At 48.9% G+C, this 23,974-nt stretch overlaps 1 protein-coding gene across 1 annotated transcript; it reads right to left on the bottom strand.

Annotated features, from left to right (window-relative positions):
• Positions 1-65: 65 nt before the first annotated feature.
• Positions 66-3,240, bottom strand: LOC125519007. The gene is made up of 2 exons (XM_048683894.1): positions 1,549-3,240; positions 66-1,453 (listed from the first exon to the last, which is right to left on the bottom strand). Exons 1-2 carry the CDS (start codon positions 1,891-1,893, stop codon positions 854-856), a joined length of 945 nt encoding a protein of 314 aa, XP_048539851.1. The 5' UTR covers positions 1,894-3,240; the 3' UTR covers positions 66-853.
• Between the last annotated feature and the right edge of the window lie 20,734 nt (positions 3,241-23,974).

Raw genomic sequence — 23,974 nt, 5'->3', positions numbered from 1 at the left:
ATCATAATTTCTCTACTGTATAACCCTGCAAAGCAGCTCAGATCAATCAATTTTGCATTGCAGCTGCTGCTCCTTTTCCTCGAACCGATGCCTCTTAAGTTCGGGGTGATCATCATGTTCGGATTCCAGAAGGTCACCCCATCATTGTGCAACCAAAACGATGACCGCTGTCGGAGATCATATTGAGAATCCTGCCTTGTTCATCTTCTCCATCGTGAGTAAAATAATCAGTCTATACACTGCCAATTGCCGCGGCAGCTAGTGGAGTGATCAATGATAAGGAAGGTGATTAGCCTAGCGCCAAAGAACAAAAAGAAGTTGCAAAAGATGACAAGCACAAGGGCTCATTCTAACGCACCCTATAGAACTCTCTTTTTGTCTCTGCCCAACAAGCTGCCCACATCTCCACAGCACTTTTCCAGTTCGAGAAAAGGGCAAAGAGCTGCTTTCCTTTTCCGATGTAGATTCTTCCTTTCACCATCAACTATTATATCACCAATTCATCCTCTAAGATCGATCCCCTAAAAATTACTGGACATATATTCTGATTCTGATTCTGACAAATAGATAGGCCTAAGCACCAACTGCCTGCCACTACCACTTGCTGCTCTGCTCTGCTTAGGAAGAATACAAGCATGATGATATTCCAGTGCAGGACATATGTATAGACACACTAGCTGCTATGATAGCTAGACTAGAGAGAGCAGCTAGATTAGATTACCCAACCACAAGAGAGAAGAACACCCACATTTTTTTTTGTTCTAATTTGTTAGCCTTGTTGTACTATCTACCATGCCCCGTTTGTTTCAGGCTTTCAGCTAGCTGCTGCAGAAGTACAGATTGTGAGCTTGGATCAGCGATGGCTGCACAGGTCCGACAGCATCTTCCTGCCTTCCACAATCTCATCAAAGAAGTCGTCCAGCTCGCCGACGACGCCCTCCGCCCCTGACCTCAGCATCCCGACCCATCCTTTGATGATCTCCACCCTCTCGGCGATCTCGCCAGGGTCGCCGTACCCAATGGCGACGACCCTGTCGAACTCTGTCTTGAGGCTCTCAATGCCGGCCCTGGCCTGCCGGAACTCGTACATCATGACGCCGGAGCCGGAGTGCTCGCCGGCGACCGCCTCCATCTCCTCGGCGACGCGCTGGCGCAGCCGCCCCATGGAGGAGACGTAGCCGGCGCCTGAGGTGCGGAATGGGTGCGCGCAGCAGGCGAGGTCCGGGAGGCAGGAGACGGTCCCTGAGACGAGGAGCATGAGGAGGAAGGAGCTGGCGTTGCGCAGCGCGTAGAGCACGCCCCGGAAGCCGTTGAAGGCGTTGAGCTTGAACTCCACCGGCGACCGGTCGTCGAGCAGCAGCGACGCCGGGTCGATCCTGGTCTCTGCGAGCGCCCGGTTCTCCTGCTCCAGCCCCACGGCCTGCCGCCGCGGCGCGTTGATCGCACGCATCACCTGCACGCATTTGGTGTGATCAATGGAGGCCAAAGCTATGGGCGTGAGCAACTGAGCATGCACGCATAGGAAGGCAGGACAGGAGAGGAGCGTACCTGGCGGGCGGTGTGGGGGTTGGGGTTGCAGAGCCAGTCGTCGAGGGCGGCGTCGATGCGTGCGGCGGAGGCGCAGTAGGTGTCAAGGGCGGAGGCGCCGGCCTTGACGACCTGGCAGGCCTCCCAGAGGCGGGAGGTCTCGTCCATGTACTCGTCGAGCCAGCTCTCCCCTGGTGGCAGGTGGAGGCGCTGCACGAGGTGGACGAGCTGCGAGTGCAGCGACCGGAGCAGCGCGGCCGCCTGCTGGAGGAAGGGCGCCGACATGAAGGCGGCGTCCGGCGACGAGGCCAGCGTGGCGTGGAGCGCGTCGAGGCCGTGGGCGATGGACGAGTAGAAGCCGTTCATGGCTGGTTCTGCCGCCGACTCAAGTTTGTGCGTGTGTGTGTTTGCTGGAACGGTGAGAGCAGAATGTGGTGGTGGTGGTGCATGGGAGATGGAGGCTGAGCTGGAGCAGAGGATCAGCCTATATATAGAGGAGCGGAGAGGAGGCGAGTGTGGTGGTGTATGAGGAAGCAATGATGGGGTGTCCGGCGGTCAGGGGGAAGGATGATTGGGGACTGGGCAGAGGGCCATCGCCATTGCCAAGACTGCTCTGCTCGCTTCTCTCTCGATGACCACCACTCTGCCTTCGCCTCGCCTCGCCACGAGAGAGGAGTACTACTAGTAGTACTAGCTAGCATGCATGGGAAAACGTACTCAGTCAGCTGGCCTATCAGCTACCCAGCCAAGCCAGTTTTGCCGTGAATCCCTCCACTCCGCTCCGTCCCTGTCTTGAGTTGTACGTACTCCTCCTTCCAGACTCAAGGGGGACCATTGCCATTTGCCCCAGGCGATTAATTACTTGCTGGTGCTAATCAAGGAAAAAAAATGCGCCAGCAGCAGTACTCAGCACTTGGGGCTGGCAGCTGGCATTGCTGCCTCTTTTCCCATATTCTGCAGCAGCCAAGCCATTGAATCCGGGTGGGGGGCCTGTGTGCCGGCCTCGGATGGGCGCACCATCAAGCAGCAGGGAAGCAAAGAGAAACACACGCTGCCCCTCCCCTGTCTGCCCCTCAACGGAGCCCCTCATCGTTTTTCTGGAAACCCACGTTATGTATGTTAGGTGCCCACATTACACTATCATATCACCACGTACAGAGTGCAGTGCATCACTCGCCATTGCACCCGGCCACGGAGTTAATGTGACATATGCTATATGGCAGTTGCAGCCAAATGTATTTACTACCAGTATGTAGTATTTTCGTTCTTTTCTTTTCTTTTCTTTTGTCTGTGTGGTGTGACTGGGTGGGTAGGAGTTGAAGAGCGGGAGCTGCTGCTTCTTCTAGACGTAGTACGCCTGGCATGCACTGCACCAATGTGTGTCACGCAGAGAAGCAGCAGAGGGGGAGGAGGACAAAGTTTCAAAGGCGGGCATGGAATCCGAGAGATTTGTCGAAAAGCCTTGCTAGTAGGATGTGCTGTACTTGGCCGTGGATCAATGGTTTGCTGGCTCGGCTCGCTGGAACGGGATGCCAATGGAATGGAATGATGGGTTTCCTTGTACCCGTACAAATCTCCCTCTGTCCTCGCTACAAGAACCCCATTTCCATGGCGTGGCCGCCTTTTGAGGCGTCTCCCTCTCACCCGGGCCTCCAACCCGGCCAGCAATCATGCCCAATATATGCCCGTGCCCGGCCTCCCCTCCTCTCCTCTCCCCGTTTCTCTAGGGCACATGTTGGGTCCTACGTGCCAGCATACACGCCCTCTATCAACTCCTTGAAAAGTTGGCGTTTGTTGGACAACCACCATCTACTGCTTTGACCCAACACGACAACAAATTCTAATGACAACATTATCAAAATTACTTTTCAGAAAAATCCACGAATGCATATCAACTTCGAACATCAAATTCAAAATTTACAAATATGTAAATAATAATCATACATACTCAACCCCTATGGTGACTTGAGAACAGCAAGAAACCCTAGCCGCTACCGCTAAGGTCATAACCCAGCAATGGGCCTCATTCCTGGAGAGGGTCGAGGTAGGGTACCCCCCCCCCCCCCCCCCACACACCCTCGCGCGGGTGGAGCCTAAACCCATCGGAGCAGCGATCCTAGTATTAACTATGGTGCCCCTAGGACATTATATACAAACTATAATACCACTAAATACTTTTCGAATACAAATCTCGTGTATGTTCCTCAAGTACCAATAAACATTTTAAATATAAAGATAATCAAAACACATTTTTTTTAAAAGGAGGATGTACCTCCGACCTCTGCATCTGGGCGATGCATGCAACCATTTTATTAATTATTCACAAAGTCCTTACAAAGGTAATACATCAGTAAATCTGAAGCCACCATCTTGGCAACACCTGCCGGCACTCATATCTCTGTGATGAAGGGGTGCCGAATGTCCGAGCCTAATACCAAACAGACATCGCATCAACACCTAACATCTAATGCCTGATGCCCCATCCAAGCCCCATCCAATGCCGGATGCCCGTGCCCGACCTCCCCTCCTCTCCTCCCCGTTTCTCTAGGGCACATGTTGGGTCCTACATGCCATCATATACTCCCTCTATCTACTCCTTGAAAAGTTGACGTTTGTTGGACAACCACCATCTACAACTTTGACCCAACACAACAACAAATTGTAATAACATTATCAAAAATATTCTTCAAGAAAAATGTACGAACGCATATCAACTTCAAACATCCAATTCAAAATTTACAAATATGTAAATAATCAAACACACTCGACAACTCTGGTGACTTGAGTGCCGCAAGAAACCCTAGTCGCTAGCGCCAAGACCCCCCCATGCTGTCGGCCTCAGCAATGGGCCTCATTCCTGCCCCCACTCCACCCTCGCTTCGTGGAGCCTGGCCCTGTCGGAGCGGCATGCCCCTAGGATATTACTGCCTCCGTCCTAGTTTATCGGTCCCCTTAGTATTTTATGCCAAATTTTGACTAATGATTTAATTAACATAATGTCAATGCATGTCAGAAAAAATATTATCATTGAAAATTATGTTCAAATACGAATCCAACAATATAGTTTTTGATGACATGCATTAACATTTTGTCGGTTAAATCTATGAACAAATTTTGGCACAAAATACGAAGATGACCAGTAAACCAGGATGGAGGTAGCACTAACAAATTGTAATATCACCAAATACTTTTAGAATCTATGTTCCCCAAGTATCCAATCTATCCCTAATTATAATAAATAAAGCACGGATTGACTCCGTGGGTTCACCGTCACAATACGTTTCTTGCTGTGAATTTACGCTTTCAGTTTTTTTCATCTATATTATTTTCGTTATCCGAGGTGGTACTATTTATAAGCCGCGTTACAGGCCATCCAAATTTTTGATTGTCGTAATTGTGGCCCAATTTAGCCGGGCCCGTTATGGCCCAACTCAGCCGGCCCACCTGATGTGTGAAAGGGCGCAAAAACTTATATGCGAATGACCGGGATCGAACCCACAACCTCATCACCCACTTATACAAGCTGCGACCAATTGAGCTAGAATACAGGTTGTGTCTTGTGGAAGGGTTCTATAGTTATGAAATAGATTCCACGTCGACTCCTTATATTCAACCACACCAGTTTATATACGTGGAAAACTTACATATACCTGAAGCTGGCTGCCGAATGATTCTTATCTAGGTGATGACAGAATGGACATATGCAGATTGCTACAAACTCAACAAGAGACGATGTTGCAATAAAAAACAAAGGCAAGACCCGGTTGAATAACTGTCCAATCGATTTGGAGTATTCATGTACGTGTACGTGCGTGCTTGTGTGTTCCGGGAACCGCAAAGATCAATCAGTCCTAGGCTGTAGTGTACGTGCAGAACCGGATCATATAGGAGATTGTGTACTCGCCGGTACTGCCATCGCTTAGTCGCCGTCCATTGCGACACACGATTATAGATACGGCAGGATGGGTGCATGGTGTGGCTGCACGCCTTCGAGATCGACAAGTAGCTCCTCGTTCGGAGGAGGGCAATCAGCGGCCTGCCCTATCTCCGTGTAGACGGCACATGGCAGTGCAAGGGAGAGCGGCCATGACCAGCGACAAGTTTGTCAATGAAAGACCGGACAAGACCTCCAAGAAGCACCGGCCAAGCCTTCCGTAATTAACTACAAATGCTGGTGCTCCTCTAATTTAGAGGACAACAATACTAAAATATTGTTGGAGCAATGGAATTCTAACTTGATCCTTTCATAGGCAAATTGTTTGTGCTGATTCGACTGCGTACTAAGAGTATATGTACAAACTAAATCTGTTAGTTTTTTATAGGTGAATTTATGTTTACATCAATACAAGGGAATTTGTATGTACGAAAGCTTCCTACACATTGTTCATGTTTTCAAACTTACTATCCACTTCTTAAACCTGCTTTGTCAGAGGTATCATTACTTTATATGCTCCGGGGCTTCTCTACTTGTAACATCCCGCATGTAACTTTCTCAATTTGTACTCCAACTCTTGCCGTTTTCGGCGTTAAGTTATTTTATTTTCTCGGGTTCGGGTCTTTGTCTCCGTGTGTTGTTGTTGTTGTTGTTGTTGTTGTTGTTGTTGTTGTTGTTGTTGTTGTTGTTGTTGTCATGCATCTCATATCATGTCATCATGTGCATTGCATTTGCATACGTGTTCGTCTCATGCATTCGAGCATTTTCCCGTTGTCCGTTTTGCATTCCGGCGTTTCGTTCTCTTCCGGTGGTCATTTCTACCTTTCTTTCGTGTGTGGGGATTAAACATTTCCGGATTGGACCGAGACTTTCCAAGCGGCCTTGGTTTACTACCGGTAGACCGCCTGTCAAGTTTCGTATCATTTGAACTTCGTTTGATACTCCAACGGTTAACCGAGGGACCGAAAAGGCCTCGTGTGTGTTGCAGCCCAACACCCCTCCAATTTGGCCCAAAACCCACCTAAGCCTTCTCCATCATCTAGATCGTTCGATCACGATTGCGTGGCCAAAAACCGCACCTCATTTGGACTCTCCTAGCTCCCTCTATGCCTATATAAAGGTCTTCCCCCGAAAATCTCGGATCCCTCCCAAAAACCCTAGATCCAAATCGCCTCCGCGCCGGCCGGACACGTCCGTCCGGGCCGGACGTTGTCCGCTCGCCGCCACCGTCCAACCACGCCGTGCCACGTGTCCCGGGCGGGCGCCCACATCGCCGCCGCCGCGCCGGCCCGCCCGAGCCCACGTCGGGCCCCCATGGCCCAGGGAAGCCGCGCCGCCCGCGCCCTTTCTCCTCTCGCGCCGGCGCCGCGCTCCGCCACCTCCGCCACTCCGGCCGCCGCCGCATCGCCTCGCCGCCGCCTAACCTCGCCGGAGCCGCCTCCCCGTGCCTCCCTGCCTCCCCTCCGACCGGATCCGGGCAGGGGCCGGCCCGATCCGGCCCTCCCTCGTTGACCCCGGCCGCCATCGCCTCGCCGGAGTGCGTGCGCCGCCGCCTCGGTTCGCGCGCCGAGGAACCCTAGATCTGGTGGTTCTTTTTTTTTCTAAGTCCCCGGAATTTTCTAGTCCATATGCTCCTGTTCATAGCCTTGTATCTCCGCATCCGTAACTCCGTTTTTGGCATATAGCATATCAAAATGTTCATCTCAGAGAGTACATCATTTCGTTCCATTGCATCATTTTCATTTGAGTTCATCTTGATGCCCGAAATGCTGTTAGAAGAGGGCTACTTGAGATAATTGTCAGATCTGCTACTCCATTTAGCTTTTTGTCATTTTTGCCATGATTATTGTGTGCATGTTATGCCCTGATGTTCTACATATGTTTTGTTAAGGGTTTTGTCATCTTTCAGAGATGCAACCCATGTATTTATGTGATGTGTGTGGTGACTAGCACAAGCTTGCAAAGTGGTGCACTTGCTAATTCTGTTTTCAGGGACTTAGCATTTCCACTAAGTCCTTGATCTGTTTATCTCATGTTGCCATATGTTCATGTTGTTTCCTAGTGATCCGTGCCTCTTTTGAGGATGATCAGTAAGGATGTTTTGTTAATCTTGTAGTGTTGTATCCATCCATGTCTTTGTTTGCAATTATGGAGCACCCTAGCTTGAGTCAATCGAGCTCTACTTTTGCTACTTTGTGAATCTGGGCAGATTGTCAACTTGTTTGTAATTTTGCCGATGATGTTGTAGTTGATCCGTGCATGCTATGCTATTGTTCTTGCCATGTCTAGCTTGCATTTTGTGTGTTCTTGATAGATGTATGCCTAGCTTATCATGACTTGCACCGTAGTGAGTGCATCGAGCTCGTAAACATGCCTACTTGATATCTGTTTTCAGCATGCTCCAGTTTTCACTGTCTGTAAACTGATTATGTTTTTGCCATGTTCACATGCTTGCAATTGTATTTTCTGATCCCTTTTGGCTCAAGGTCACTAAGGGACTTTTGTTAAGCTCTTTGAGTAGCTCCATACCATGCTTTACTTTGCCATGTTAAGTTCCTATACATGTAGTTTTGTTGCTCCGAAGAGTGCTACCTAATCTGAAATTCCAGACAAGTGTTAATTTCACTAAGTCTGAAATCTGTTTGCCATATGCATTTTTGCCATGCTTGTTTGAACCTGTTAATGGATGAATTGGCCGTAGCTCACTGCTAGACTCTTGTTAAGCATCTTGTATGCATCCCTGCCATGTATTTTGTTGTCATGTTTGGGTGCTGTAGCATGTTCATCTCATTGCATTTAGATGGCTACTTGCTGTAAATCGCAGATCGGTGTCATAGTTGAATCGCTTGCCATTTCCAAACCGTAACTCCGATTCCGACATTCTTTATATCATTGTCAAGCGATTTCATCTCATCTTTCCAGTGGCACACTTGGATTTCCAAGTGGAGGCCAGGTTCATGCATCCCTTGTCAAATCTTGCATATGCATCCCGCATCGCATCCCGCATAGCATATCATCATTGCATCATATTGTTTGAGCTTTTCACATGGTTGATCGTGTCCTTGTTGCTTGTTTGTCTTGTTTTGGGTAGAGCCGGAAGACGAGTTTGCTAACGAGGAGCCCGTTGAGTTTGCTTTCAAGGATCCAGTCAACTCTGACAACTGTGCAGGCAAGATGATCATACCCTCGAAATCACTACTATCTTTGCTATGCTAGTTTGCTCGCTCTTTTGCCATGCCATTGCTACGATGCCTACCACTTTCTTTCAAGCCTCCCAAATTGCCATGTCAAACCTCTAACCCACCATGTCCTAGCAAACCGTTGATTGGCTATGTTACCGCTTTGCTCAGCCCCTCTTATAGCATTGCTAGTTGCAGGTGAAGATTGGAGGCCGTTCGTTGTTGGAACTTTTATTTACTTGTTGGGATATCATTATATTGCCATGTTATCTTAATGCATCTATATACTTGGTAAAGGGTGGAAGGCTCGGCCTCTCGCCTAGTGTTTTGTTCCACTCTTGCCGCCCTAGTTTCTGTCATATCGGTGTTATGTTCCCGGATTTTGCGTTCCTTACGCGGTTGGGTTATAATGGGAACCCCTTGATAGTTTGCCTTGATTAAAGCTTTTCCAGCAATGCCCAACCTTGGTTTTACCATTTGCCACCTAGCCTATTTTTCCCTTTGGTTTCTGGAGCCCGAGGGTCATCTTATTTTAACCCCCCCCCGGGGCCAGTGCTCCTCTGAGTGTTGGTCCACCTGTCAGCTGCCGGTGGCCACCAGGGGCAACTCTGGGCTGGCCTACCCATACCTAAGACAATCTGAGTGTGCCCTGAGAAAGAGATATGTGCAGCTCCTATCGGGATTTGTCGGCACATTCGGGCGGTGTTGCTGGTCTTGTTTTAACCTGTCGAAGTGTCTTGAAGAACCGAGATACCGAGCCTGATCGAAACGTCTTGGGAGGAGGTCTATTCCTTCGTTGACCGTGAGAGCTTGTCATGGGCTAAGTTGGGACTCCCCTGCAGGGATTTGAACTTTCAAAAGCCGTGCCCGCGGTTATGGGCAGATGGGAATTTGTTAATGTCCGGTTGTAGATAACTTGAACCTTTACTTAATTAAAATGAATCAACCGAGTGTGTTACCGTGATGGCCTCTTCTCGGCGGATCCCGAGAAGTGGACACGGTGTTGGAGTAATGCTTGCGCAGGTTGTTCTCTAGTTTCTCGCTCGCTCTTTGCCTCCTCTTCTCGCTCTCTTTTGCGAACAGGATAGCCACCATATTTGCTAGTTGCTTGCTGCAGCTCCACACATATATTTACCTTGCCTTACCTATAAGCTTAGGTAGTCTTGTGTGACGCCCGGACAATCAAGCTACAGTAACCTCTGCTAATGATGCCACGTCACCACTCTTACTGTTGTAAATCTCACGATGGTTCAATCCCGTTCGAATTCAAAAATTCAAACTCAGGTCAAACGGTAAAGTTTTCAAACATTAAAATTAAAATGTTCTAGAGGTGGCAAATAATGCTTAGGTAATTATGGTGGAGGATCACATTTTTATAAAATAATTAAAAGCACTAAACTAAATAAAACAGTGGTTTATACAAATAATTAGATGTATTTTATAAATATTAAAACAATAAACTATTTTATTAGGTATGAGAAATTAATGTGGCAATAGAGTATTTATAAATACTAATTTAGGGGCTAATGGTATATTTTATAAAACTAAAAATAAATAAAACAAAAGAAACTACAAAAAAACAGAAACAAACAAAAAAAGGAAAAGAGAAAGGAAACCCCCCCAAACCCCCCTGGGCCATCTGGCCCAGTTAACCCACCTGGCCCATCCGGCCGGATCGGCCCGCCTCCCCCTGCCGCCTCCCTTCCCTGTTCCCCCGACCTGGGTCGGAACAGGGGCACGTCCCCGCCGCACCCTCTCGCCGGCGACGACGAGGGGATTAGGTCGCCACGCCGCGCCCCCTCGGTCTCTCCTCCCACTCGCCCCACTCTCCCCTCGGTCCCCGCGCCTTCCCCCTCAGATCCACCGCACCTCGCCCCCTCGTTCCCCACCGTAACCGAGCGCCACCGCCGCCATGGCTCCGGCCTAGCCACGGCCACCATGCCCACCTCGCCGCCCCACGGTGTCTCCAAGGGATGTCGTCGTCCGCTGCTTCGACTGGTGCAGCCCGTTGGAGACCGGAGCCACCGCAACGCCCCCGACGCCGCCGTCTTCCTCCTCTGCCCCGACAAGCTTCGCCGCCATTCTTCTTCATCTCCGGCGACGCCCCTGCAGCTACTAACCCATTCACCGGCCATCGTGCGTGCCGCTAGGTGAACTGCCTCCCCCCTCTGCCCTCTACCTCCCCTAGCTCGCGCTCTAGCTAGCTGCCGCCGTAGCACCCGAACGCCCCGCCGCGGATCTCGTCGCAGACGCGTTTCCGGTGACCAAATGGTCACGGGGCCGAGCCCTTTGTGCTCAGCGCGTCGCGCAGCTCCGCCCTAGCCTCCCCGTTAGCCCCGGAGCGCTCTGCCTCGCCGTCTTCGCCTCACGCCCGAACCACCTCGCCGCCGTCGAGCCCGTGGCGCTCGACTCCGGCCACCATAGCCTCCGCAGCCACCCCCATTCGCTCCACCGTCGTCTTGCCGTTCGAATGCGACCGGTCCCGCCCATTTTGGTGGCCTGCAGACGAAACCCGCCACTCACCCGAGCCCCGACGTCCGCCTCTCTGCTCGCCGGCGACAGCTCCAGCGACCTCGGGACAGACCACCACCACCTCTAGATGCGCGTCTTCGCGCTTGTTCGAACGGGCCCAGGCACGCGCGGATCCGTGCCCTGAGCACAAATTCCGGCGAACTCCGGCGGGTCGGCGCCGTGCTTTTGGTCGCCGGCGGCGAGAGCCGGCCCTGCTGACCTGGCACCGCGGGTCCCACCACCTGGGCCACTGACTGGTGGGCCCAGGGCCCCCTGTTGACCTGTTGACTGGGTCAACTGCTGACTGGGCCGCCCCTATCTCACTGACCTATAGGCCCCACTTCAATAAATGAAATAAATAAAAGGCATAATTGGTTAATTAAATAGTTTAGCTAATTAATACACTAATCTCTCACTGACTACTGGGCCCCACCCTTATTTAACCTGTTTAATTTGTCTAAAACCCCCCTGTTAGTACCCTGTCAATGACATGTGGGTCCCACTGGACCCACCTGTTTGGTTTGACTGGTCAACCGACCAATTGACCTGCTGACATCACTCTGATGTCATGCTGACGTCATCATTCACTGTTTTGGATAATGTTGGAATAAAATAAATAATTAAAATCAGAAAATGATTTAAATCTTTAGAAAATCATATCTTTCAATCCGAAACTCGGATGAAAATACTTTCTACATGAAAGTTGCTCAGAACGACGAGACGAACCCGGATACGCAGCCCGTTCGTCCGCCACGCATCCCTAGCATAGCGAACACGCAACTTTCCCCCTCCGGTTCATCTGTCCGAAAACGCGAAACGCCTGGGATACTTTCCCGGATGTTTCCCCCCCTTCACCGGTATCATCACATACCGCGTTAGGGCACCTCTAACGCCGTTACCTGTCATGTCATGCATCTCTATGCATATGCCTGCTTAAATATTTATTGTTTCTCCCCCCTCTTCTCTTGGTAGACATCGAGACCGACGCCGCTGCTACCCAGTACGACTACGGAGTTGACGACTCCTCTCTCTTGCCAGAGCAACCAGGCAAGCCCCCCCCTTGATCACCAGATATCGCCTACTCTCCTCTATACTGCTTGCATTAGAGTAGTGTAACATGTTACTGCTATCGTTATTCCTATCCTGATGCATAGCCTGTCCTTGCTACTACTGTTGATACCTTTACCTGCAATCCTACTTGCTTAGTATAGGATGCTAGTATTTCCATCTGTGGCCCTACATTCTTGTCCGTCTGCTGTGCTATACTATCAGGCCGTGATCACTCGGGAGGTGATCGCGGGTTTATACTATGTACTTTATACTTGATACATGTGGTGATTAAAGACGGATCGGCTCGTAGGAGCACCCGCGAGTGGATCTTTGAGGCGGAGCGACAGGGCAGGTTCAGACCACCTAGGAGAAAGGTGGGCCTGGCCCTGGTCGGCGTTCGCGGATACTTAACACGCTTAACGAGATCTGGGTATTTGATCTGAGTCTGGCCATTTGGTCTATACGCACTAACCATCTACGCGGGAGTAGTTATGGGTATCCCGGCGTCGTGGTATCAGCCGAAGCCTTCGTGACGTCAGTGACTGAGCGGCGCGCGCCGGATTGGAACGTAAGCCTGCTCTTGTATTAAGGGGGCTAGTTCTGCTTCCGGCCGCGTTCGCAACGTGCAGGTGTGCTAAGGGCGATGGGCCCAGACCCCTGTGCGCTTAGGTTTAGACCGGCGTGCTGACCTCTCTGTTGTGCCTAGGTGGGGCTGCGACGTGTTGATCTTTCGCGGCCGGTCATGACCCCGAAAAGTGTGTCCGGCCAAATGGGATCAAGCGTGTTGGGGTATGTGGTGCACCCCTGCAGGGAAGTTAATCTATTCGAATAGCCGTGATCTTCGGTAACAGGACGATTTGGAGTTGTACCTTGACCTTATGACAACTAGAATCAGATACTTAATAAAACACACCCTTCCAAGTGCCAGATACAACCGGTGGTCGCTCTCTCACAGGGCGACGAGGGGAGGATCATCGGTTAGGATTATGCTATGCGATGCTACTTGGAGGACTTCAGTCTACTCTCTTCTACATGCTGCAAGACGGAGGCTGCCAGAAGCGTAGTCTTCGAAAGGATTAGTTATCCCCCTCTTATTCTGGCATTCTGCAGTTCAGTCCACATATGACATCCTTACTCCATTTGATACCCATGCATATGTAGTGTAGCTCCTTGCTTGCGAGTACTTTGGATGAGTACTCACGGTTGCTTTCTCCCCCTTTTCCCCCTTTTCCTTTCATTCTGGTTGTCGCAACCAGATGCTGGAGTCCAGGAGCCAGACGCCACCTTCGACGACAACTCCTACTACACCGGAGGTGCCTACTACTACGTGATGCCCGCTGACGACGACCAGGAGTAGTTAGGAGGATCCCAGGCAGGAGGCCTGCGCCTCTTTCGATCTGTATCCCAGTTTGTGCTAGACTTCTTAAGGAAAACTTGTTTAACTTATGTCTGTACTCAGATATTGTCGCTTCCGCTGACTCGTCTATGATCGAGCTCTTGTATTCGAGCCCTCGAGGCCCCTGGCTTGTAATATGATGCTTGTATGACTTATTTTATTTGTAGAGTTGTGTTGTGATATCTTCCCGTGAGTCCCTGATCTTAATCATACATGTTTGCGTGTATGATTAGTGTACGATTAAATCGGGGGCGTCACAAGTTGGTATCAGAGCCGACTGCCTGTAGGAATTCCCCCTTCCACACTCCTTGGCCGAAGTCGAGTCTAGACATTGCAAAACGTTACTAACATGGCTGTGTGCCTTACGGGCCCACGTTGCCATCTGGATGGTATTAGGATCTTTTACTCCTCGATCCTTACTCTGGGACTCTGAGCTCTCTTCTATTCGGGTTAAATGAATTTTGCTAAATCTAACATTAGGATCTAGTTATCTCTTTCACCCGGAGAGCCCCTTATTACTGATGATCGTCTGCTGTACGTGAAGACCCTGAAGATACTCTTCGCTATTAACCCGAGAACTTGTGTTCATCGTGTTTGCAATTCCCCTTCCACCGTCAACCCTTATGGATAACTACTTGCAGTTGTTATTCGTACATTCATCCCCAGTTGGCCTTGTCATTACAAGATACCCCGTAATACTTGTCGTTGTTTCGATAATCCTTTGAGCTTACTGCCTTGCTGTTCCTTGTCACCTGAATACCCCTATGGATAATTCTCGCACTTATCGAGTATCCGCTCACCCCCCAGTTGTTCATGTGTTTCACAATGGTCTTCGAAATACTATTCGATCTTTCGAAAATCCTCAGCAGCTTATTGCTCTTGAAATTCTTTGCTTGCTTGCATTATGGTTAATCCCATAAGTATAGTAATCTTATTGGCATTCTTTGCCACCGTCATTTTGATCCTATTGATTCAACATGAGTGCGAATGCACGCAATCATCAGTCAGATCCTAGAATTCATCCTTCCGGCTCAGACGCCAGTTTAAACATGAGCTGGATCTCGACCAATCAATTGACCATCGATCGTACCCCTAAGGCTATTCAACTTATCCATCCCTGATCAGAGCATTGCTTCTGATCCCTTATCTTGGAATTGATAATTCCCTTTGCATTTGAGCCTTGAATTAGTCAGTTGTTTCTAAAGTCTGATCTCCTTGCATTGTTTCTCCCTCTGGTTGAGTACCGATGCTCACACCAGATCCCTTGAGGACCACCAGATCCTTTGTTGGATTTTAACCGACAGCGTCCTTCGTATTCAATAAGTCTGTGAGCCTTTCCTCGGATACATAATGCCTTTGGTAAATTGTATCCTCTGCTTTCTCAAGCATGCTCTACTATCGAGTTGGTGTTATTTATTCTTGAAATTTGTGGTATATACTCCTAAGATGCCCTGATGGGTTGAACCTATGCCTTCCCCAAACGGTATGAACCCGAAAGTTTTCGCGAGTCATACTCTTCTGTTGCTCCGCCAGATAGAATTTCTACACTACAGCCTCATCAAAAGCGAGAAGTAAAATGGAAGGTTATGCATTGAAGAAGTGGGAGTCGACCTTGAGCCCTTGCGTTCATGCCCATGGACCCAATGTGGAACTTTTCTTTGAAGCTTCTTGTAAATGATAATAATCCCCTTGTCATAAGTTCGTCGTGTATCTATGTTTGGTCCTTTACAATCATGGTTCCGACCATATTTTCTCCTTAATACCATTTCTCGGACAAGTTGAAGTACTTGTCTTGTGCAGATCATTGCACTTGTCCAACCTTTACTTTGACCTACCGTCGAGTATTACACCCTGGTATCTCGGGAATATCATGGGACATCATAACTTCTTATGGGTTCTTCATAAACTATTATCACTCGTCAGATCCAATTGTTCCTAGGTTCTGGGTTGTCGTCAACCGAGAACACCGAATAGTGAATCGAGTCCGCACTCTGATTCAATAACTCTTAAGTAAATGTTGTTGCTTACGAGTTAATAATCATTTAAGTCATTCCTAGCCTAATCGGCTATATCATCATTGTGCTAAATTTTAACTGTGCTACCTGGTCCTTCTTCACGGAGCACAATTCTCGAGGATGAGCTAAGCTTACGTCGATTTACCTCATCATATCACTTCTCCCTGAACAGCAAACTTGATTTCGAGTTTGTGTCATACCCATGGTTCCAATAACCATTCGCTTCATCATTCCTTTCACTTGATGTCATCGCCGATCGATTACATCTTCGTGGAGCCTCTCGACTAAATTTGTCGTGGTCATCAAACAACATTTTGATTCCTTCCAGAATATCAACCAAATGGATGATGACATGTAACCATCCTCGTCCCTCGATGATTTGTGTTATCACCGACAACATTATTGCCTTCCCTCCAACACAAACTTGTTCGTGTTTTGAGTTATACCTGGAGACCCGTGCTATCTAGCAATTATGCTGAGTATTACCATCCTTTATGTCAAGAATGTCGTGAGAATTTCACCACCTCCTAAGAATTCTTGGTATCATGATACTTCTCACCATCACCATTCTTTCTTGGTCCTCGTGTTGATTCCAACCGGGGTACCAACAAGTGAACGGTGTTGTTTGGATTCTGCCCTTCTAGCAACCTTATAGCTTTGAAGTTAATGGTCGGCCGTTCGTTCTTAGACTATTGATTATTGAATCACCATTCTGACATTGGTCATGCAACCCAACCCATATTTTGGGCGCACCTTTCAACCAATGTTTAATTGTGGATGTTTCCTCGAACCTACATCATTATATCATTGGATCTGACAAATGTTATCTCATTGTTCACCTACTTGTGGAAATCCATCCTTTTGGGAATCTTGAAGAATTGTCGCTGAGACCATCAGCCACCCCTCATTCTCGCCTTGGTTTAATGATGAGCTCTTGTTTCGGGACTCGCTTCCATAGTTCAATTCCCGAGAATCTTACAATGTCATCTCAACAATTTATGTTGCATTTTCTTCTCAGGCATCCTGAGCCTGACGTATCCTAACACCGATCAGATCTGAATCTCGGTCAGATATGATGGTTGGAACATTTATCCATGAGTTATAACACTGGTCTTTTATGACCCGGTAAAGTGATGGCATGCCCAGCACACCTGGCCGGATGACCTACTGTTATAGTTTCCTTTTTAGCAAAGTTATCCATTTTTCCATGAGGAAACTATAAGACTTATTCTATGAGTTGTTCCTGATGGATCCTTTGTGTAACCCGAAGTCTGACCTTTGCTTGAATACCATGTCAGCGCTATCTCAAAGCATGTCTATGGTACTCCGAATTTCGATAAGAACATTTGAAACACCATGCTAAATGTTTCTTGTTGAAATTACCCAAACACCGTTGTATGGGTAATGTCATGAAATTTCTCTCCTCTTATCTAAAGGGTTTTCTACTTTATATCCTGTCTTGGATATCATCCTCTGCTTGACTTTGGGAAGGATATACCCCTGATATATGTGTTTAAACACATTTTCCTTTCCGTTGTTTTGTTCAAACTTTCTTATAATCTACTTAACTGAGCAGTGGTAATTCCCTGCTTAGGTAAGCACCTCGTGGTACAACTCTGCCAGTAAGACCCTATTACTATAATTGATGACATTTCGGTAGCCACCGATGGACGAGAACTTTGCCCAATGGTCCACCTCGTTCAACGAGCAGGAAAATGGTTCTCTTCGTCCCTCGCCCTTGGTACCGACATTATTGCCAACATAAATGATAGGCTACCCTCTGACATGTCTTGCTATCACGACCGTGCAAAATATCAACGCTTTTCCTACTTTTAACCACATGGTGGGCCCATAACCCACAGTTACACAGGATCGAAACCTGACCCTCCTATACACCCCCGGTTTCCAAATTTAATTCCTCGCACTTGGCCTCGTATGTGATTCACGAGCCACCTTCCGAGAAATCATCAATTCTGGTATCGGACACAATACTTATTCCCATTGCTTTGAACCCCATTTCACGCCCTGTTTCAGGCATCAAGCGATTGCATGCCCGCTCGAAACTTCCCATGTTACCTCCTTACCTTGCTCTCGATATTTTCGTAAATTTCAATTCAAGAGTTACTTTTCACCACGTTCCCTAATGATTATCTACCGGATAAGCAACCATGCAGAATTCCATTCTTCCGGTATACCCATCCTTTACTCCTCTGTAAGTACGATGGAGTTCCCAAAGGAAGGACGACAGCTTCCTCATGATGCATGGGTGTAGAGAAATGAAGACATCAATGCTATGGATCAACCTCTTCAAGAAGGGCAACCAAGACCGAGAAGACACGTTAGAATTTCGTAACCAGAACTTCCCCCTACTCCCCTCTTAAATCTCAGGACGAGATTTCTTGTAGTGGAGGAGAATTGTGACGTCCGGATAATCAAGCTACAGTAACCTCTGCTAATGATGCCACGTCACCACTCTTACTGTTGTAAATCTCACGATGGTTCAATCCCGTTCGAATTCAAAAATTCAAAATCAGGTCAAACGGTAAAGTTTTCAAACATTAAAATTAAAATGTTCTAGAGGTGGCAAATAATGCTTAGGTAATTATGGTGGAGGATCACATTTTTATAAAATAATTAAAAGCACTAAACTAAATAAAATAGTGGCTTATACAAATAATTAGATGCATTTTATAAATATTAAAACAATAAACTATTTTATTAGGTATGAGAAATTAATGTGGCAATAGAGTATTTATAAATACTAATTTAGGGGCTAGTGGTATATTTTATAAAACTAAAAATAAATAAAACAAAAGAAACTACAAAAAACAGAAACAAACAAAAAAAAGGAAAAGAGAAAGGAAACCCCCCAAACCCCCCTGGGCCATCTGGCCCAGTTAACCCACCTGGCCCATCCGACCGGACCGGCCCGCCTCCCCCTGCCGCCTCCCTTCCCTGTTCCCCCGACCTGGGTCGGAACAGGGGCACGTCCCCGCCGCACCCTCTCGCCGGCGACGACGAGGGGATTAGGTCGCCACGCCGCGCCCCCTCGGTCTCTCCTCCCACTCGCCCCACTCTCCCCTCGGTCCCCGCGCCTTCCCCCTCAGATCCACCGCACCTCGCCCCCTCGTTCCCCACCGTAACCGAGCGCCACCGCCGCCATGGCTCCGGCCTAGCCACGGCCACCGTGCCCACCTCGCCGCCCCACGGTGTCTCCAAGGGACGCCGTCGTCCGCTGCTTCGACTGGTGCAGCCCGTTGGAGACCGGAGCCACCGCAACGCCCCCGACGCCGCCGTCTTCCTCCTCTACCCCGACAAGCTTCGCCGCCATTCTTCTTCATCTCCGGCGACGCCCCTGCAGCTACTAACCCATTCACCGGCCATCGTGCGTGCCGCTAGGTGAACTGCCTCCCCCCTCTGCCCTCTACCTCCCCTAGCTCGCGCTCTAGCTAGCTGCCGCCGTAGCACCCGAACGCCCCGCCGCGGATCTCGTCGCAGACGCGTTTCCGGTGACCAAATGGTCACGGGGCCGAGCCCTTTGTGCTCAGCGCGTCGCGCAGCTCCGCCCTAGCCTCCCCGTTAGCCCCGGAGCGCTCTGCCTCGCCGTCTTCGCCTCACGCCCGAACCACCTCGCCGCCGTCGAGCCCGTGGCGCTCGACTCCGGCCACCACAGCCTCTGCAGCCACCCCCATTCGCTCCGCTGTCGTCTTGCCGTTCGAATGCGACCGGTCCCGCCCATTTTGGTGGCCTGCAGACGAAACCCGCCACTCACCCGAGCCCCGACGTCCGCCTCTCTGCTCGCCGGCGACAGCTCCGGCGACCTCGGGACGAACCACCACCACTACTAGATGCGCGTCTTCGCGCTTGTTTGAATGGGCCCAGGCACGCGCGGATCCGTGCCCTGAGCACAAATTCTGGCGAACTCCGGCAGGTCGGCGCCATGCTTTTGGTCGCCGGCGGCGAGAGCCGGCCCTGCTGACCTGGCAACGCGGGTCCCACCACCTGGGCCACTGACTGGTGGGCCCAGGGCCCTGTTGACCTTTGACTGGGTCACTTGCTGACTTGGGCGCCCTATCTCACTGACCTATAAGGCCCCACTTCAATAAACGAAATAAATAAAAAGGAATAATTGGTTATTAAAATAGTTTAGCTAATTAACACTAAATCTCTCAACTTGACTACTGGCCCAACCCTTATTTAACCTGTTTAATTAGTCTAAACCCCCCTGTAGTACCCTGTCAATGACATGTGGTTCCCACTGGACCACCTGTTGGTTGACTGTCAAAACCGACCAATTGACCTGCTGGACATCACTCTGATGTCATGCTGACGTCATCCATTCACTGTTTTGGATAAATGTTGGAATAAAATAAATAATTAAACAGAAAATGATTTAAATCTTTAGAAAATCATATCTTTTAATCCGAAACTCGGAATGAAAATATTTTCTACATGAAAGTTGCTCAGAACGACGAGATGGACCCGGATACGCGGTCTGTTCGTCCTCCACGCATCCCTAGCATAGCGAACACGCAACTTTCCCCCTCCGTTTCATCTGTCCGAAAACGCGAAACACCGGGGATACTTTCCCGGATGTTTCCCCCTTTCACCGGTATCACCTCATACCGCGATAGAGCACCCCTAGCACCGATACTTGTCATGTCATGCAACTTCATGCATTTGTTTGCATTATATTTATTGTTTCTTCCCCCTCTTCTCTCGCTAGACATCGAGACCGACGCCGCTGCTACCCAGTACGACTACGGAGTTGACGACCCTTCTCTCTTGCCAGAGCAACCAGGCAAGCCCCCCCCCCCTTGATCACCAGATATCGCCTACTCTCCTCTATACTGCTTGCATTAGAGTAGTGTAGCATGTTACTGCTTTCGTTATTCCTATTCTGATGCATAGCCTGTCCTTGCTACTACTGTTGATACCTTTACCTGCAATCCTACTTGCTTAGTATAGGATGCTAGAATTTCCATCTGTGGCCCTACATTCTTGTCCGTCTGCTGTGCTATACTATCGGGCCGTGATCACTCGGGAGGTGATCGCGGGTTTATACTATGTACTTTATACTTGATACATGTGGTGATTAAAGACGGGTCGGCTCGTAGGAGCACCCGCGAGTGGATCTTCGAGGCAGAGCGACAGGGCAGGTTCAGACCACCTAGGAGAGAGGTGGGCCTGGCTCTGGTCGGCGCTCGCGGTTACTTAACACGCTTAACGAGATCTGGGTATTTGATCTGAGTTTGGCCATTTGGTCTATACGCACTAACCATCTACGCGGGAGTAGTTATGGGTATCCCGGCGTCGTGGTATCAGCCGAAGCCTTCGTGACGTCAGCGACTGAGTGGCGCCGCCGGATTGGAACGTAAGCCTGCTCTTGTATTAAGGGGGCTAGTTCTGCTTCCGGCCGCGTTCGCAACGTGCAGGTGTGCTAAGGGCGATGGGCCCAGACCCCTGTGCGCTTAGGTTTAGACCGGCGTGCTGACCTCTCTGTTGTGCCTAGGTGGGGCTGCGACGTGTTGATCTTTCGGCCGGGCATGACCCCGAAAAGTGTGTCCGGCCAAATGGGATCGAGCGTGTTGGGGTATGTGGTGCACCCCTGCAGGGAAGTTAATCTATTCGAATAGCCGTGATCTTCGGTAACAGGACGACTTGGAGTTGTACCTTGACCTTATGACAACTAGAACCGGATACTTAATAAAACACACCCTTCCAAGTGCCAGATACAACCGGTGATCGCTCTCTCACAGGGCGACGAGGGGAGGATCATCGGTTAGGATTATGCTATGCGATGCTACTTGGAGGACTTCAGTCTACTCTCTTCTACATGTTGCAAGACGGGAGGCTGCCAGAAGCGTAGTCTTCGAAAGGATTAGTTATCCCCCTCTTATTCTGGCATTCTGCAGTTCAGTCCACATATGACATCCTTACTCCATTTGATACCCATGCATATGTAGTGTAGCTCCTTGCTTGCGAGTACTTTGGATGAGTACTCACGGTTGCTTTCTCCCCCCTTTCCCCCTTTTCCTTTCATTCTGGTTGTCGCAACCAGATGCTGGAGTCCAGGAGCCAGACGCCACCTTCGACGACGACTCCTACTACACCGGAGGTGCCTACTACTACGTGATGCCCGCTGACGACGACCAGGAGTAGTTAGGAGGATCCCAGGCAGGAGGCCTGCGCCTCTTTCGATCTGTATCCCAGTTTGTGCTAGCCTTCTTAAGGCAAACTTGTTTAACTTATGTCTGTACTCAGATATTGTCGCTTCCGCTGACTCGTCTATGATCGAGCTCTTGTATTCGAGCCCTCGAGGCCCCTGGCTTGTAATATGATGCTTGTATGACTTATTTTATTTGTAGAGTTGTGTTGTGATATCTTCCCGTGAGTCCCTGATCTTAATCGTACACGTTTGCGTGTATGATTAGTGTACGATTAAATCGGGGGCGTCACATCTTGATCGCGAGGGTGCGAGATTGCTGAGTCCCTGTGGCTCACAGATTACTATTACACCAGATGCAGGGCCTGATGATTCCGCTCCAGGAGACGCGCTCGAGCTCAAGTGGGAGTTTGACGAGGACTCTCAACGTTACTATGTTTCCTTTCCTGATGATCAGTAGTGGTGCCCAGTTGGGAGTGATCGGGACCGTGTCGCTTGTTGGGTTATCTTTTATTTTGGCGCCGTAGTCGGGCCATGAGTGTTTGGATGATGTAATGTTATTTATGTACTTGATTGACGTGGCGAGTGTAAGCCAACTATGTTTTCTCCCCTTTATTATTCATATTACATGGGATGTTGTGAAGATTGCCTAACTTGCGACATATGCCTTCAATGCGATTATGTCTCTAAGTCATGCCTTGACACGTGGGAGCTATAGTCGCATCGAGGGTGTTGCACTACTCCACTACTAATTTAGTTGAATGCTGCTATATCCCTTGATTTGTATTCAACTTTTTTTCTGGGTTTAACTCTGCTACAAGCTTGCCCCCCAAACAAATGATGCATATGAATCAAGGAGAAGGAGAAATAAGCTATGCTCACAACTTCACTATTCAGGCATATTATCTCCTCTCGATCATTTCACTAACAAATAACAATAGAAGGAGATATTTCAGTTTGGTGTGCATAATCAGTGTTGAAGTACTAAAATATCAATGACCCGTTGCAACGCACGGGTCTTTTGCTAGTATCCAATAAACACTATAAATATAAAGATAATCAAAACGCACGAACATGTCTAAAACGTATGCTTTTTGAGAAACAATTATACAACCTTGGATCCAGGTCAAGGTTAGCGATTTGCCACCACCCTCCTCTCTTACAAGGTTAAGATTCCAATTGTATTGTACTTATGAAAGTTAGACTTAGGTTCACCTTCATAACTCCAACTGATGTTTCTGTGGCCAGCGACGAAGGCATATATTGCATGTTGTACAAAGTAAATTCAATGGTGGGTCGATGGAGTGGGGGTCACAATGTGGTGATAGGTTTTGTTAATGCCAATGCATGGTGAGCCATCAGAAACGGTGGACAAGTTCACTGGCCACGGATTCAACAGAGATGTGCTTGTGTTGGGAAGGAGAGGGAAACTGTAGACGGGTGTGACCACGCGTCGAGCATCGGCCATATGGTGGGTGTTTAATCCAGCGGCCCATATATAGCTAGGAGGTTTATGTAATTATAATATTTCTTGATGTGCCTATGAGTACCTTAGCTTCTTGACCAAACTTTCGGCCCCTAACTAAACGCAAATGCTCGTACTAGTATTTTGGTCCAGTTCCATTCAAACCTTAACTTTATTGGTACGTGCGGCGGACGTGGTGAACTGTGTAGAAAAATGGAGGGGAGGGGACGCTCGTGGGGTTTTGGGAGAAGGCGAGGGGGATGTGGATTTGGTTGGGGAAATCAAAGGGGATGTATGTTGTTTGCCGTAACCAAGACCAAAAGGTATTGTTGTTAACTAGGATCCATGTACGAGACGATCCATAAGCTTTGCCGTACGTTGAACGCTCCATGGCCTGCCTAGTGTATAACTAGGAATTAGGACATGCATGCATGATACTACTAGTTGGCATGTTATTATTTTATATGCTTGATGGGTGTCCGTGGTTGACCGGTAGGCTCCACGACACTCATGGCTGACCCGTGAATATTCTTCTTGTCCTCTCTGTTATGCTCATCTGCTCTCTCCAGTAATGAGTAATCATGGCGCACCAGCCAGCCCTACGTGTATAATCACCATCATGCTCTTCAGTTCATCACCTGAGTGCAACACAAATTAAGCATAACCAAAAAATAATAATCATAGAGTATGTAGAAGGAGGGACGTGCAGTGAATCATGCCACTTGATTAAT

This window comes from Triticum urartu, chromosome 7 (genome assembly GCF_003073215.2).
Source record: "Triticum urartu cultivar G1812 chromosome 7, Tu2.1, whole genome shotgun sequence".
Taxonomy (NCBI): Eukaryota; Viridiplantae; Streptophyta; class Magnoliopsida; order Poales; family Poaceae; genus Triticum; species Triticum urartu.
The sequence above is the reverse complement of the archived record's forward strand: the minus strand, read 5'-3'. Positions and strand labels throughout refer to the sequence as shown.

Excerpts from the sequence above, each read along its gene's own strand:
- LOC125519007 (XM_048683894.1), bottom strand. The coding sequence starts at position 1,893 with ATGAACGGCTTCTACTCGTCCATCGCCCACGGCCTCGACGCGCTCCAC. Across the intron at positions 1,454-1,548 it reads ACCCCCACACCGCCCGCCAG|GTGATGCGTGCGATCAACGC; the intron begins GTACGCTCCTCT and ends AAATGCGTGCAG.